The sequence below is a fragment of the Magallana gigas genome, chromosome 3, assembly GCF_963853765.1.
Source record: "Magallana gigas chromosome 3, xbMagGiga1.1, whole genome shotgun sequence".
Lineage (NCBI taxonomy): Eukaryota > Metazoa > Mollusca > Bivalvia > Ostreida > Ostreidae > Magallana > Magallana gigas.
In genome coordinates, this window is record NC_088855.1 from 51350985 (window position 1) to 51367808 (window position 16824).

Below are 16824 nucleotides of genomic sequence, written 5' to 3' on the forward strand. Positions count from 1 at the left end.
AGCCTACTTGTACTTTCATATTTAACACTTCCGGGTGAAGGTCACAATTTGTCAACAAAAGGTAGGTCTACGTAGCAAAGTTATATCGGTAATCATCAGGAATATATATACTTTATCTGTTAATTGGTATATATGATGAAGAACAACAATCATTTATTTATTTCATTTTGAGTAGAATGGTGAATTTAATCTCAAATGTTTTTCTATACAGTACATTTTTGAACAGCAGTAGAACTTCCGGTATATTTCAGCCGGTAAAGTAAATTTTGTATACAATTATCATAATTACTTGTTCCAACGTATAAAGTTCTTTTATTGAAGTATAAATAGATTATTATGTTGTGGAAATAAAGATTAAACCCATATTATCTTTGATTGAGGAAGAAGACTGGTTAAAATTTCAGTACATATTTTGAAATATACGCCCCTTTTCGAATTTTCTCTTCACAATTAATGACTCTTTTAGAACATGGCTGCATCCAGGTTTGCAGTTTGCACTCTAGCTGGCAGTAGCTGCTAGGTTAGATAATAAGATGGTAATGAATGCACTTAATGAATTATGCTGTTCATATTTGCTAAACTTGCATATCTTACAAGATCTGTCAGGTTGGGCATCAACCCCCATTTGATGAATTGACTCCCATTTGATGGTTAAATGCCTGAATGGTATACCTGTTTTACTTACCAAATGAGACTCTTTTTTCGTTAACTTTGAATTACGTTTTTCTGCATATATAGCCCTCATGTTTACCACTAGGACAAATGCTCTGACATGTTTGCTTCATAATTTAAAAAAGGTCGAAATGAAATACACCCTGGAAGTCGCTTATAAACAAAGTGTTTTTGTCTTCAGAAAGATAATTTTATTCAAAGTAAAATTAAGACATGGCTTCATTATTCGAACTGCCTACTTTTTAATTCTTGTCATCCGGATAAATGGAAAACAATTCAGTTATGAACTTGATGCATGTACAGACATGATGATTCTTAAACTGAATAAGTTATCCATTTTATTTAGAGGGGAAAATTGTGGAAAAAATATCAGAATGACGGACTCAAAGTACTTCACTACCACCAAGAAGGGTAAGTTTGGAGATCACAGAGCTACCATTTTTTATCAGTATACAGTCCATGAAATGCTCAGTTATACCTTGAACTTATTAAATGCAATAGTGAAGTTTTCCCATATTCTCAACTTTTATCCCAATGAGCTACATTTTCATATAATCATGAATAGAGATATGTATATTTTGACGGCTGTAAGTTAAGTTGAAAGTCTGACTTTATTCACAGAAAATATGACTTTTTAAAAGTTTTATGATCAGCAATCTGATCTTTTCAAATTGATTAATTGATAAAATATGTAAAATAAATCATTATATACTGTATACATCATTTTATTTACAGGTGATGTAGTTTTCTTCTTTAAAAAATTCTGCAATGACATATTTTATTTGATTACAGACTTTGCTAAACGTTCAAGTAAAATATTGCAGCAATGTTAAAAAAAATATCAATGCAATGGTAGCTATTGATAAAACACAAAATATTTTTGCAAAGGGTATATCAATGTAGTGTATAATCAGTGTTGTATGATATATTTATGAGTTTTTAAAATATGATGCTTGTATATCTTTTGAAAATGCATTTTTTTTTTTCCAGGTGAAGTCTTTGAATTAAAAACAGAGCTGCAAAGTGATAAAAAAGAAAAGAAGAAAGAAGCCGTCAAAAAAGTAATTGCAAGCATGACTGTTGGAAAAGATGTCAGGTAATAAATCAGTATAAGTTCACAATTACTTATCAGAACCTAAATCAGAGTTTAAGATTAATTGATTTGTGCTTCCAGATGATTTATCCTTTTGTTAGACCAATGATACTTTATATGATTGTATGCAAGAAAATTATAAACTTCAGACTAGGTTGGTTCGCTGTACATTAACATTCAATAAAATGCTAGAATCGTGTTCCAGGCTTAACATTTTCTGCGAATGTTGTTTTCTTGAAGAAAAGCTAAACTGCAAATGATTCTTAGAATTTTAATAAAACTTTGATATGAATTGAACTGTTGAGGATTTCACATTTGATTGAGATAATTCTGAAGATGACAGGTTCTGGATTTTATTTTGTAGTGCTCTCTTTCCTGATGTTCTGAACTGCATCCAGACAGATAACTTGGAGCTCAAGAAGCTAGTCTATCTGTACCTGATGAATTATGCTAAAAGCCAGCCAGATATGGCCATCATGGCAGTTAATACATTTGTCAGGGTATGTTTTGAATATATCTCTTGAATTTTGTTGACCTATTATTTATCATTCTTATATTTTCTAAAATCATATTTACAAAGATTCAGAATACAGTAAAATATGGTTATTAGGAAGTGCCAGGGACAGGCTATTTTGCTTTGTTATGAGCCTAATTTGTTATATCCGTCAGATTTACAACATGTTATAAAGTCATGGGGAATGAAAAATACTTCGCAGTAAGCGTCAGTTCATTATAAGCACGTTTGCTATAACCGTGTTTTATTGTACATTTATTCCTGAAACAATTTAATTTGTTTACATATTGCATGGAGTTATTTGAGAAAAAAAAATATGAAAGTATCATATTCATCAAATGAAGTAGTTTTTTTGGACTGTCTTGATTAGGATTGTGAAGATTCTAATCCACTTATTCGAGCCCTGGCTGTCAGGACGATGGGTTGTATCAGGGTGGACAAGATCATTGATTATCTGTGTCAGCCATTGAGGAACTGTCTGAAGGATGAGGATCCGTATGTAAGAAAGACGGCAGCTGTGTGTGTGGCCAAGCTCCATGACATCAACGCTCAGCTGGTGGAGGACCAGGGATTCCTGGACCAGCTCCGGGACTTGCTGTCTGACTCCAATCCCATGGTTTGTCTCTCCATTAGTGTACATTGTAATTCTCTTAAGCTATATTTTTCTGCCGGTTTTTTTTCTAAATTTGGTAGCATTATCTCAAGAGCAAAAAAATTGCAAAATAGATTAATTTAAATGTTTTATAGACTTTAATTCAGAACCTGCAAAACAAAAAATAATAAAAATTAAGAAGCCTATTTTAACAAAAAAAGCTATTAAAACTTGCATCCCCAGAAATTAGTTTTAAGGTTTATCCAAAACAAATGGTATGTTTTCTGATTTTTTTCATGATTTTGTACATGATGTGCTGTACTTGTCTTTTTATAAATGTACCGATATGTACATGTGTGCTTGTTCTGAATTTTAGGTGGTTGCGAATGCAGTTGCTGCTATCTCTGAGATCCTGGAAACCTCTCCTACAGCTCAGCAGGTGCTTGAAATGAACTCCAGTACCATCAACAAACTACTGACTGCCCTCAATGAATGCACAGAGTAAGTCTTCTTATGCCTTGAAATCTTTCAAATAATTTGTTAATTCTTAACTGTAAAACCAAATGATTCTGTATGTTATATTGTCACTGGTTTTGTTTTTAGGTGGGGGCAAGTCTTTATACTAGACGCCATTTCCAACTACACTCCCAAAGATGACAAAGAAGCTCAAAGGTATATATTATTACTTATTAGGTTAGTTACTGACTCACTACGGAAATATATTGGGTTAATCAATCTCATAGATGTCGAGGCGGAGCCGAGCCTTCTATGAGATTGATCAACCCAATATATTTCCGTAGTGAGTCAGTAACTAACCTAATAAGTGTTTTGTTTTCTCGAGGACTTTCAAGCGACATATTTATTCACAAATAGCGATGATCTACGCAAAGCCATGTACAAGATGCCATACATCTCGTCCAATTTAACTCATTTAAACTCTTCAAAATTTTTAATCTCACCTAATGTTTTCTCCCTTTCCTCTGCAGAGATTTGAGCAAATTTCGACGCTGCCATTTTGTTCTGCTCCATACAAAACAATGTGACGTCAATATTCTAAGGGCAACTACTCTAATTTCAAAGAATTTCAAAGGGCAACTACTCCAAATACTTTAAGAACTTACGGCATGCAGTTTACGTATAAAATACTATGAAATGTCGAAATGAGTAAGCGAAGCGTCGACCAATGACGGCCATATTGCCTAATATTATTTCTCACAGAACAAATATAGAGATATATGAGGCAATCACGTGCTATGTTTAAACCAATGAAAATGTGACATTTCAGTCCAAGGGAAAACAAGAGCTTATTATGTACTTTCGTATTATGTATATTCTTACTTAAGTTTCAATTTAAATTTGATAGCTCATCACATTTTGTTAGTCCTCTTCATGTTGGTCAGCACATAAAGAAGCTGCCATGTCCAGTTCTTATGCATTATTTCTTTCTCTACAAATCTCCTCCATAATCCATTTACTCAGTATTTATATTCATGCATTTCTGCAAGTAGGGTATTACTAGATTCTGTCAATTAACACAAGCTTCTACTGATTTCAGCATCTGTGAGCGAGTGACTCCCCGATTGGCCCACGCTAACGCAGCTGTGGTCCTGTCAGCCGTGAAGGTTGTAATGAAGTTCATGGAAATGTTGGAGGCCAACTCCGAGTACATCTCTACCCTGGTAAAGAAGCTGGCCCCTCCCCTGGTCACCCTGCTGTCTGCTGAGCCAGAAATTCAGTATGTGGCCCTCAGGAACATCAATCTGGTGGTGCAGAAACGACCGGAGATCCTCAAAAATGAGATGAAAGTTTTCTTTGTGAAATACAATGACCCAATTTACGTGAAACTGGAGAAACTGGACATTATGATCAGGCTCACTTCTCAGGCCAACATTGCTCAGGTCCTGGCAGAACTTAAAGAGTGAGTATCACTAGCTAATCTATGTGTATATATGGTGTGTATGTATGCAGATTAGAGAAATGTTGTCACTTGTCAAGTTAAGATAGATAATGTAAACCAACTTTTATTCGTGTGCGAGAAATTTTCACGAGGTTAGCGAGAGCCTTGTTGACATGAATATATTGCTCGCAGCGAACCGATCCATTGTCTATAGTTTTTATAACAAAACAGGTCTGGATAAGGCTTGGTCGCGAACAGTAGTCGTTGCTAACAAGTTTATAGGCAGTTGATCGCGAAATGAAGTTGCCGTGTATAAAAATTGGTTTACAGTATAGTCATCAAACAAAAAACAAGATGAAGATTAAAATTAGAATTTTTAAATCATAAGAAATATAATTTTTTTATGTGAAAGAAAGAATATGGTATATTTTCAATTAAAAAGAGTCCCAAATTCAAGGTTGATACTTTTTATCTGAACAGGTACGCTACAGAGGTAGATGTGGACTTTGTGAGGAAGTCAGTGCGAGCCATTGGTCGCTGTGCCATCAAGGTCGAGCCAGCTGCTGAGCGATGTGTCAGTACGCTGCTAGACCTGATTCAGACCAAGGTCAACTATGTAGTGCAGGAGGCCATTGTTGTCATTAAGGTACAGCCCAATGTCAAGTTGGCAACAACCATAGCAGAATTTTTCTGGGCTTACAATTAATAGTGTCCTTTTAATGAAATAACAATATCTGACTCAGTTTTTAGTATGACTGAATTTAAAATATTATATATGCCAAATTTCTAAGACTTTTTTTTTCTGCTACAGGACATTTTCAGAAAATATCCAAACAAGTATGAAAGCATTATTGCAACACTTTGCGAAAATTTGGACACATTGGATGAACCTGAAGCAAGGTACGTCATATCCTGATTAACAATGCCACATGCACTAGTAAATAGGGGAAAAAATTGTCTTTTAATTTGAGAAATTCTTGATGGTCATTTAAAGCATTTGTTTGTTTATATTTCTTGAATATTTCACACAGAAAAGTGATTAATGAAAATTCTGCACAAATATAAGTACGAAAATCTAAAAACACAATTTGAATGCATATTTGTATCAATGACCTTTTAAATCAAACAGAGCCTCCATGATTTGGATCATTGGTGAATATGCAGAGAGAATTGATAATGCAGATGAACTGCTTGAAAGTTTCTTAGAGGGATTCCAGGATGAGAATACTCAGGTAAAATGCTTAGACATGGGAAAATTGAGGAAATGTGTACCCATTGATATACATTTAAACAAACCCAACTGATCTTGTCAAAAGAATGCATCGCATACTAAGAAACAACCTTTGACTAGATGCAACTATATTTATGGTAAATTTTACAGGTGCAGCTACAGCTGCTGACAGCCATTGTAAAACTGTTTTTGAAGCGACCAACTGACACACAGGACCTGGTTCAGCAGGTGCTCAGTCTGGCCACACAGGTGAGAATCCTACAGAATATTCACCATACAGTCAGTGTACACTTCCTACAAAACTATAGCTTACTAGTTATCCTAGGTCTCAAAGTTACATGTAAATAGAAAATTCTTTTCAACTTTGAATCAGGAGCAGATTAAGAATTCATGAAGGCTGCATCTATTTGAATACTACATGAAGGTTATTTATTCTTATCAGGGATGGGGTAATTGAAAAAAGTATTTGTAATTGAGTGTAATTAATTACATTTTGCAAAGTAATTGAAAGTAATTTGTAATTGAGTCTGTCTTCAATTACAAGTAATTGAATGTATTTAAATACATTCCAAAAATATTGTGTATTTTCAATTACTTTTCAATTACATCTCAATTACTTTTTTCCAAGTTTAAAATATAAAAAAGGTGTCTTAAAATGATAAATAGATTTTATACATGTTTGGCATGGACTTTTGTTTATACAATAATTAAATGTCCCATAATGTTTATACAGCATAACACACTGCCCAGGGCAATAGGTATAGATCTAATTTTGTTGAGGTGTGAACTCCTCTAATACCTAAGAACCCCCATTGATTTTAGACTTAAGGGAGTCAAAATACATGTATCTCTTTCTTGTGATTTATAGCAATTATTATTTATATACTGATATGCTGTACTGCCGAAAGTTGTACTTTCTGAATAAACATAATTTTAATATGTGAATAAAAATTAATTCACTATAGAAAAAATATTATAAAGAACCTAAAATGAATTCAATGGTACTTAATGAATTTAATGTTAAAGAAATTTTTTCTAGAAATTTTCAAGAAATCTGATCTGAACTGAGCTGTACAACCTTTAAAAACATAACCATACCTATTAAAAGCTCTGTATATCTTAATGCTGTTGATATATGTATATGTTCTCAAGATTTAAAAAAATAAAACCAAAGTATTTGAAATGTAATTAATTACATTTATCAAAGTAATTGAGAGTAATTAATTACATTTTAAAAAATCAATGTAATTGTAATTGCAAGTAATTGATAAAATTATCAATGTATTTGAAAGTAATTAATTACATTTCAAAGTAATTGACCCCAACTCTGATTCTTATTCATTATGTTGGTAACAGGATAGTGACAACCCAGATCTGAGAGACAGGGGCTACATATACTGGAGGCTTCTCTCCACTGATCCAGCGGCAGCTAAGGAGGTGGTTCTGGCTGAGAAGCCACTCATTTCAGAGGAGACAGATCTGATCGAGCCCACGCTGTTGGACGAGTTAATTTGTAACATCTCCAGTCTGGCTTCAGTGTACCACAAACCCCCCAATGCCTTTGTGGAGGGCAGTAAATCCTCTCTTCGGAAAATCCTGCCACCAAGGTCACAGTCGTAAGTATCTTATTTCTTATCTTATTTATTTTACATCTTATATATCTTATCCCATTTTATTTCTAGCATTATCAGTTAAATAGATCATTTGATTGTTGAAAATAAAATTTTGTAGTAAGTAAAAAAATGTCTTTAACATTGTTTACTTTCTGTTTGATGTTAAACCTGATTCATACCGGTAAATCAATATATTTTTACTGCATTCTGTAGTCTGAATAAATGAATACATATAGTATCTAGTTTTAAATTTGCTATGTATGCAATTGAAACAAGTTGCTACAGTTGTAAAACAGGTTACAAAGTAATAAAGATATTCAGTTTTATTGCAAGATATTAAATGTACATAAAATAAAAAATTATGAAATTTTTAACAGAACAGGTATATGAGAACCACATGCCTAATTTAAGCCATTTTCATATGCTATTTCAGAGTCTTTATCTTCATGTTTAAGAGTATGTTGTGTAAAGTGCTTGCTTTCTTTCATTCAGAGGTAACGTTGGTGATGACCAGCCATCTCCCCCAGCTGAGGCCCCCTCAGCACCTGCAGCCACTGTCATCCCTGGGGTGGACTCCCTCATTGGAGACCTTCTGGACATGGATCTGGGTGGACCCTCCATGCAGCAGCAACAAATGTATCCCCCACAGCCCACTTCACAGACTCCCGTACAGGGGGGTGGCGGCATGGATCTACTTGGAGAGGGACTGGATTCTCTGGTTAGTATATACATGTATGTACATCATCCAAGAAATTGCAAAATCTAATAACTGGTGCTCAACAAATAAATACTGAAATCCTTGTGTGTGTTTTAAGATTGTTCATGTAATTAAGCCCACTTACAATCGTGGTTCAAACATGCAGATTATTATTTATTCGCTGTTTGATGATTTAGATACTGTAGATTCCTAATTAAACGCGAGGAATTAATATCCGCTTAAAATCACAGGAAGCACCTTTCGCAGATTTTGAAATCTCACCATTATTTTCTGAGCGTTGAAAAATATAAAAGGATAAAAGTTCCGCGTTTGCGATTTTATATTCTCGCAATTTCACTCAAAACAGTGGGATCGCGGAATTAAGTACTCGCATAATATTAGGAATTTACAGTAATTGCCATATAGACCATTTGTCATCAGAGATAATGACATGTATTATATGGGTCTTTGTTTCAGCTTGGTGGACCTGCTCCGAGTGGGGATTCTTTAGGGGGACTGGGTGATATATTTGGAATGCCAACAGCACAATCTTATGTGCCTCCACAAGAAGTGAGTACATGTATATCCTCTGTTAAAGTCGTCACAAAAACTTTTAAAACGTTCAGGCCAGTTGAGCAAGTGGTCTGTCAAAATATATGGGCCCCCATACATTTAGTGTGTAAACTAATAATTATGCAAATTCCATTACATAACTACACAGTGTCATGCATTTCTGAGAACCCTGTTATGCTCAATTGACTTCCAGATATTGTTTAAGGCATTTAAATTTGAAAATTTCAACAAGCTCATCCAACTTATTAATTTTCAAATTTGACAAATCCAACCCAAAATGCACTTTCCACAGTCTTTGAACCACTAAGTTTTTATAAAGACTATCCTATAATGATAAGAGTGTGTAAACTGCTGTATTGAGCATATAATGATTTCATTTACTCTGCCCTTAATGTAAAACCATTCAAACATCTAACATTCATTACATCCATTTTAGGTGTGGCTGCCAGCATCTAAAGGTAAAGGACTTGAGGTCACTGGCACATTCAGCAGGAAGCAGGGAAATGTCATCATGGAACTGACATTTGCTAATAAAGCCATGCAGCCAATGACGGGATTCGCAATACAGTTTAATAAAAATAGGTGAGAAGAAAATAGATGGTGCAAATTATTTCTTCAAGCCTGTACACAAGTTTCTTAGAATTTTTAGAACGTCTGTAATTGTCTTTGTAGCTTTGGTTTGATGCCTGCATCACCTATAAACATTCCTTCAGCATTACTTCCTAACCAGAGCACCAGCTATTCTCTACAGTTGAGCACTATGGGAGCAGTGCAGCGAATGGACCCACTCGCAAATCTACAGGTACTAACTCCATAAGCACTCATTTTATTAAAACAAAGTGCTTTTTAGCTCACCTGAGCCAAAGGCTCAAGTGAGCTTTTCTGATCACAATTTGTCCGTTGTCTGTCGTTGTCGTTGTTGTCGTCGTCGTTGTTGTAAACTTTTCACATTTTCATCTTCTTCTCAAGAACCGCTGGGCAGATTTCAACCAAATTTGGCACAAAGCACCACTAGGTGAAGGGGATTCAAGTTTGTTCAAATGAAGGGCCACGCCCTTTTTAAAGGGGAGATAGTTGAGAATTATTGAAAATTTGTTGGTATTTTTCAAAAATCTTTTTCTCAAAAACTATTTGGCCAGAAAAGCTTAAACTTGTGTGGAGGCATCCTCAGGTAGTGTAGATTAAAGTCTGTTAAAATCATGGTCCCCGGGGTAGGGAGGGAACACAAGAGGGGGATCAAGTTTTACATAGGAATATATAGAGAAAATCTTTAAAAATCTTCTTCTCAAAAACTATTAGGCCAGAAAAGCTCAAATTAAAAGGGAAGCATCCTCAGGTAGTGTAGATTTAAGTCTGTTTAAATCATAGTCCCTGGGGATAGGGTGGGGCCACCATTGGGGGATCAAGTTTTACATAGGAATATATACAGAAAATTTTTAAAAATCTTCTTTTTAAAGACTATTTGGCCAGAAAAGCTTAAACTTGTGTAGAGGCATCCTTGGGTAGTGTAAATTCAAGTTTGCAAAATCAGTACCTAGTGGTAGGGCGGGGCCATGATGGCGCTTTGAATTTTTACATAGGAATATATAGAGAAAATCTTTAAAAATATTCTGGGAAAGTTTTCGGTCCAAAACTCAGTACTTAGTGTGAAAGCACAGGTTATGCAGATTTAAGTTTGATGAAACCATGATTCCCTTGAGAAAAGTGGGGCCACGAAATGGGGGGGGGGGGGGAATAGGAATAGAGAAAAATCTTCTTACAGGTACAACAACAAAAGGGGCTTGGTACTGTGGTTTCATCAATATTCAAGGGTATCAATTTTCGTGGATAAAGTGAAAATCAGTTTCAAGGATACGTAAATTTGTGGCCAATGACCCTATCAATACAAAATGTTAATAAAAATTGCCTTTCAATGAACATTTAATTTCGTGGATCAACTAAACAACGAAATCCATTAAAATTGGTATTCAACGAATATTGATGAAACCACAGTATTTACCAAATAAAAAGAGGTGGATAAAAATTGGCAGATTTTCAATTTTTTTAGCAAGATCTACTGTACTTAGTTGTCAAGATATTTTGATACTGTAATGCTAATTTGATCAGAATTAAGGCAATTGTTGCTTATGTGAGCGATGTGGCCCCTGGGCCTCTTGTTTTAATCTCTTTTACAATTCAACTTTTTGCCTTTATTTGAATTTCTTGCAACCATCTTGCACTGTATAGAATGATTGGCCATCACTATACATGTAGGACTGTGAAATTATTTTAAAATAACCTTGATGTCTAGATTGGAATATGAAATTAATCTGGGAATAAACAAAACAAAGGTTCAATCCTGATACAGGATTGTTGATGTTTACAAATTTCTTTGTAGGTGGCGATAAAGAACAACATAGACGTGTTCTACTTCAGCTGTCTGGTGCCCATGCATGCCCTCTTTGTGGAAGACGGTGAAATGGAAAAACGTGTATTTTTAGCCACATGGAAAGACATTCCTGCCCAAAATGAAGTTCAGCATGAGATCTGTAATGTACAGCATAATGCAGGTACAGGCTATTTTTTTGTAATCACCGATACACTGCATAAAGTTTTGTCATCATTTATGTGCAATGCATACATGAAAATTTTCTCACAACTGTTTTATTCTTTTTGGGTTGAGCAGGTTATCAGTTTTTTCAGAATATATTAATTTTGTTATGTTTCTCTCCTTTCAGACACCATTTCACAGAAGCTGAAGAACAACAATGTTTTTACGATAGCAAAGCGTAATGTAGAAGGACAAGACATGTTATATCAGTCACTCAAATTAACAAATGGAATCTGGGTGTTAGCAGAATTAAAGATACAGCCCAATAATCCCAACTTTATGGTGAGTTGGTATAATCATTTCAATGTTTATGTTAGATTAGAATGTCCTTAGAATATGTAGATACAAAAGAAATGGTAAGGAAATCAAAGTTAAAGATACATGTACATTTATTACCCATAGGTGAAAATGTATAGAAAATAAATATTAAAATTAAACTGAGACACGTCTGCTATATTAAATCATTAATCATGTTTTTTACAAAGAAAAACAAGAGAAATTGAATGTAAGAAATGAAAAATATTGCTGAATGAAAATATTGAAGTGGTATATTTGGAATTTTTTTGTTTGGTTTCAGTTATCCCTAAAAGCCAGAGCAATGGATGTATACCAAGGCATACAGCAGGCGTTTGACAACATCCTTCACAATTAATGACCAGACTTTTTGATTTTGTTTTATGCCATAATAAGTGGACCTAATTCCGTAACGGTGTTGTGATAATCCTTAAACATTTTAGGATGTTCTATTCATTTATGCGTATATTATATTACAAGGTGTGGATGCACACTTACGCTATGTCTAAATGTATGTTATGTTGAATATACTGTATTTATTATTGTATCTGAAGGTATGTAGAATCATTGAAAAATCTTTTAAATCAAAGTTTGTCTCCCTTGGACAATAATAAAGTACTATTAAAAGGAAACTTGACTTCTTTTTTAATGTGGAGGCAAAATTTTCAGTTAATGTTTATTTCACCTACATGTACTACTGTAGAAGCACATGTTTTTGTTGGTTAAAATTTCCTGGTTCTTAAACCAAATACAATTTTGTTGGCATTTATTTTTGTTGTCATATTGTAATCCCTAAAATGTATTGCATATCATCTCTGTACATTGTATTTATTTATACTTCTGTTAAAAATTGTTACGTATTTAATTTTGTTGATTATTACTGCTAACAAAATTTAAATCCTCAACAAATATTTCTGCTTCTACAGAATATAAAAACTATTCTAGAGTTAGAATTTAGTTGTTTGCACTGTATAGAACTTTTTTTTATGTGTTTTAAGACTAGATGCTATATCTGCAATGTCTACATGTGGTTAAAATTGCAATATCCATGTTCCTTCTAATTAAATATATTGTCGCTTTACTTGCCTTGGACTGCTACCTTTAACTGACCCTGGAAAGTGAAATTGAGTCACTATTTTTATATGTAAGCAAGCTAAACTACTCTTCCTTACAGGGCAAGTGATGGTGATCAGAAAAAAATTTCAGAGGCAATTAAAGCAACAATATTGGTGGTAAATTGATGGAAAATTTTGATGGATTTACATATTTCCACAGAATATGTCGGGAAATGAGGTTTATCAGTCTTAGAACAGTTTTTCATGTGCTGCATTAAATTGCAAGATTTTTGTATGCGAGGAAATATGGTTCTATGATCTGTCAACACGTATTGTCACGTAGAGCTACAAACCAGCGGCTACAGTAAAAAGTGCCTGAATATATAATTACAAAGAATGAAATGCAATCCACTAAAATCATTATCAGGGTTTTGTTTTCATGAACACTTTTAAAATGTAACATTTGAATAACTGAGAAAACCCATAAGATGCAACACAAAAACACATGGGATGTTGATAAAATAACAGTTTTTCTGTCGTTTTTCATCAAAAGGTGATAGCATATATTCTATGGACATTAATATCATTGTGATATAGTTTTCCATATTTAAAGGTCTAGAATTAGACTTGAAAAATTTGAATTTCACCTATAAATCATAAGCAGATTGAAATGTGAGAATATTTTTTATTTTCAATATAAAGAAAAGTTACCCTTTTTAAAGAGTACATAATGATCTGAATACAAAACAAAATGATCTGAATAGAAGACTGGAAACCAAGTAAACATTGTCTAGGTTTTTTCTGCATTATGCTTATTTCATATACAAGACTCTGCATTTTCTAAAATAGAAGAATTAATGTGTAAAAAGTACTTGTAACATCCTTTAAATATTGTTTGTTAAATTCATTGCAAAATTTCCCCAGTTCATGCTGGATGTATATACATGTACATGTGGAGTACCTGCAATCACTTAGGTTGACCCAAACTGGTAGATCCTTACAAAGTGGAGTGTAGTACTACCGGTAATACACAACACTGATAATATCCTGTGAGGACTGGATTTCTATCAAGTTTCCAGAGAGGAGCCGACTTGGCTGACGTGCTCTCTGACAGTTCTGTCCAGAACACCGTACACGTCTTTACAGCCTTTGACGGCCATGTCCACCACCTTGCTTAAGTTATCTTCATGTAGACGACCGTTCATCTCCAGAAAAACAATCTGTTCCGACTTGGGAAGTACAGCAACGGTAATTTCTGGACTTCCTGAGGATTCCTCCAAGTAATTGATGTCCACTATTGGGCTGTCTCCAAGGTAACTTGCAGAGCAAGCACACACGTAGTCTTTCATGGGGATTCCAGCATCAATCACAGCCAATGTTGCAGCATTAACACTAGCACAGTAATTCCCTCCATCAGATTGTAAAACCTTAAAAAAAAAGATTCAATGCTGATTACAGAACGTTAATATTAACTGTTTACGTGTTAAGAACTAGTATTGCAAACCTAAAGATATTATTAAGATTGTCAAAGACAAACGGTATTGTCTAAAAATTTTAAACAATATTTTCAAATGATTTTTTGTTCTTGTGAAAAGTTCATAAATTTTTATTACCAAGATGTCAATGACGAAAGAACTTTTAGCGTAGTAAGTCCACTTAAAAGATATTTTTCCTCTATGTTTTTATGGTTGTGAGAGACAGTATAAGCAAGTTTTACATGTATTCTGTTTGTAAACTATAGAATTAAAAGAAAGGGAGTCTTCACCTCTACAAAAATATCTATTTGAGATCTTGGATGTAGACTGGTTAAAATTGCTGCATTGAATGTTTGTTGTAAATGCATTGTCATCTCTTGAGATTTCCTGTCCCCCCGTGGGCGTCTTTTGCGTTCACTGGTGCTGAAGGTTGCCATGCTGTATTGACAGTTCACTAGTACTTTATCTTGAAGAAGTTTACTGCGACTACCTCTAATCTATTAAGAAGAAATTAAGATTCTCTTTCAATGATTCATCATTTATATCAAACTGTCATAAAAAATCGTCAATGAGGCCACACCAATTTAATTTCTTGTTCGTCCAACATCTGAAGAAAATGAGTGGGCGAGCAAATAGATGATAAAATTATATTTTTTTTTCAGGCAAATTTTTTAGGCGATGCATAAGAAAATTTGAGCGGACTATTATCTTTTTTCTACTTTTTTTGATTTATAGATTAAAACGATGTATAGTACAAAAAAAATACAGCAATATAGAACTGAAATAGATGTGGAAAATTTGAAATAAGATTAGTTGTAAAGTTCTGTTAAATTATGAGTGTGATGGTCAGACGATCAAGTATTTAAATTGATATGGACAGGTACACTGACAACCAATATTTTTTTTCTCACAAGTTTGCTTGCATACAAGTTCAAAAAGATAATTTTTCATTAATAAACAGTACTCAATTTTTGCCTAACTACATTACCGATCAGACCCACCCTAACAGAAAGTAAACCCAAACTAAACCTTGGGTTTACTAGAGTGAACCCTGAGTAAACCCAAAGTAAACCCAGAGTGGACACAGAGAGTAAACCCAGTGTTTTAAACCTGTTAAAAAACTAGCTAGACACTCAGGGCTGACAGCTAGTATAATTTGTCAGCCCTGTTAAAATTCAACCAGCCTGGAGAAAATAATTGACATTTGTTTATTTATTTTAATTTGCATGTAAAACATTCAAAAATCTGTTTTTCAATTTTGTTTTGTCGTAAACTTGTTGATTTTGGTTGTAAAGTTATCGTCCACTAATCTCAGCGAGATTAGTCAAGAGTGAAGACTGAAAAATTTTGACGGATGTCTCTTCCAAATCCCTGATTGTTGAAATAAATTAAATATAAACAAGTTCATATTTAAATCATTTAACGATAGGAAACTAACATTTTCTGTTGATAGCTACATTTAAATAATTAAAACAATGTTCAAAGTAAAAAGTTGATTTAATTCAGCATACTTCTATTTTAACAAACGGCCAAAGTTTGAGCAAATTGTACTGAATCCATAAGTATCGCACTGATCTGAGATTCGGAAGAGACATATGTCAAATATTTTCAGTCTTGACGAATCACGCTGAGATTACCCTGCATTATTCCATAGCATGACTGGTGATTTTACATTGCCATGCTCACATTTCAAGCATTGTCTACGTGCATTAAATGCTTGTATTGACTTTTTAAATGAAGAAACAAAAAAAGCGATAGTGTGACAAGAATCAGTTAAAGATTCTCAAAACTCCTATTCCGTTATTATATACACTTGGCTCAAAAAATATCAACGTCCAGCCGGGTGCTCGTAAAACAAATTTGTCCACCCATGCCAAAAGATATGAGTCTCGGGCGGTCAGGCGGACGGTTATTTCAAACACTGGTAAACCCTGATCAGAAGTATACCCCTAAAAGCAGAGGCTCTATGTGTATTCAGAATATACAAGGGGCAAGAATTGCAGGCAGTAAGATGGTAAGATAAAAGACGGGTCTGCTTCATACTTCAGTGCGTACAGTTGACCCTAAAAACAATTCCTGACTAAACCCAAGTAAATCCCGAATGCATGGACCTAAATTTTCGAAAAACTGACCCAGAGTAAACCCCAAAAGTAAACCCAGGGTTTAGTTGTGGTTTACTCTGGTATTAGTTTGGGTCTGATCGGTACTGCTCTACTGTACAAGTATTACATTTTTTCAATTTAATTGGTTAAATAATAAGAATAATGTTTCATTACTACTCAGTGCTTGAGTAAATACACTGTCAATATTGACATTTGAATATTGAACGCACCTCGTGTGGCCCGTAAACTACTGCTAACACCTTTGTATTCCCCTGTTCTACGTATGCAGAACCATCAGCCTGGCTAAAAACTCCAAGTTTACATTGAATTTTTCGAAGTTCATGCGAGCGCCTTCCATCTATACGAAAACCTTGATCAGAAAGTAATTCTAACCCAGCCATGCTTGCTTATACCGCAGGAAGTCAA

The 16824-nt window shown here is 34.2% G+C and overlaps 2 protein-coding genes across 2 annotated transcripts; one reads left to right on the forward strand and one right to left on the reverse strand.

The window, feature by feature from the left end:
• Positions 1-44: 44 nt before the first annotated feature.
• LOC105331028 (AP-1 complex subunit beta-1) lies at positions 45-12398 on the forward strand. Its single transcript, XM_066080243.1, has 20 exons — positions 45-61; positions 1019-1083; positions 1663-1768; positions 2130-2265; positions 2650-2895; positions 3248-3372; positions 3475-3543; positions 4427-4789; positions 5249-5414; positions 5580-5668; positions 5898-6000; positions 6150-6248; positions 7356-7615; positions 8105-8330; positions 8787-8879; positions 9319-9464; positions 9555-9684; positions 11260-11431; positions 11600-11754; positions 12050-12398. Exons 2-20 carry the CDS (start codon positions 1047-1049, stop codon positions 12122-12124), a joined length of 2796 nt encoding a protein of 931 aa, XP_065936315.1. The 5' UTR covers positions 45-61; positions 1019-1046; the 3' UTR covers positions 12125-12398.
• A 1088-nt stretch (positions 12399-13486) lies between these two features.
• On the reverse strand, positions 13487-16824 carry LOC105331037 (exosome complex component RRP41). Its single transcript, XM_066080259.1, has 3 exons — positions 16629-16824; positions 14587-14793; positions 13487-14248 (listed from the first exon to the last, which is right to left on the reverse strand). Exons 1-3 carry the CDS (start codon positions 16797-16799, stop codon positions 13889-13891), a joined length of 738 nt encoding a protein of 245 aa, XP_065936331.1. The 5' UTR covers positions 16800-16824; the 3' UTR covers positions 13487-13888.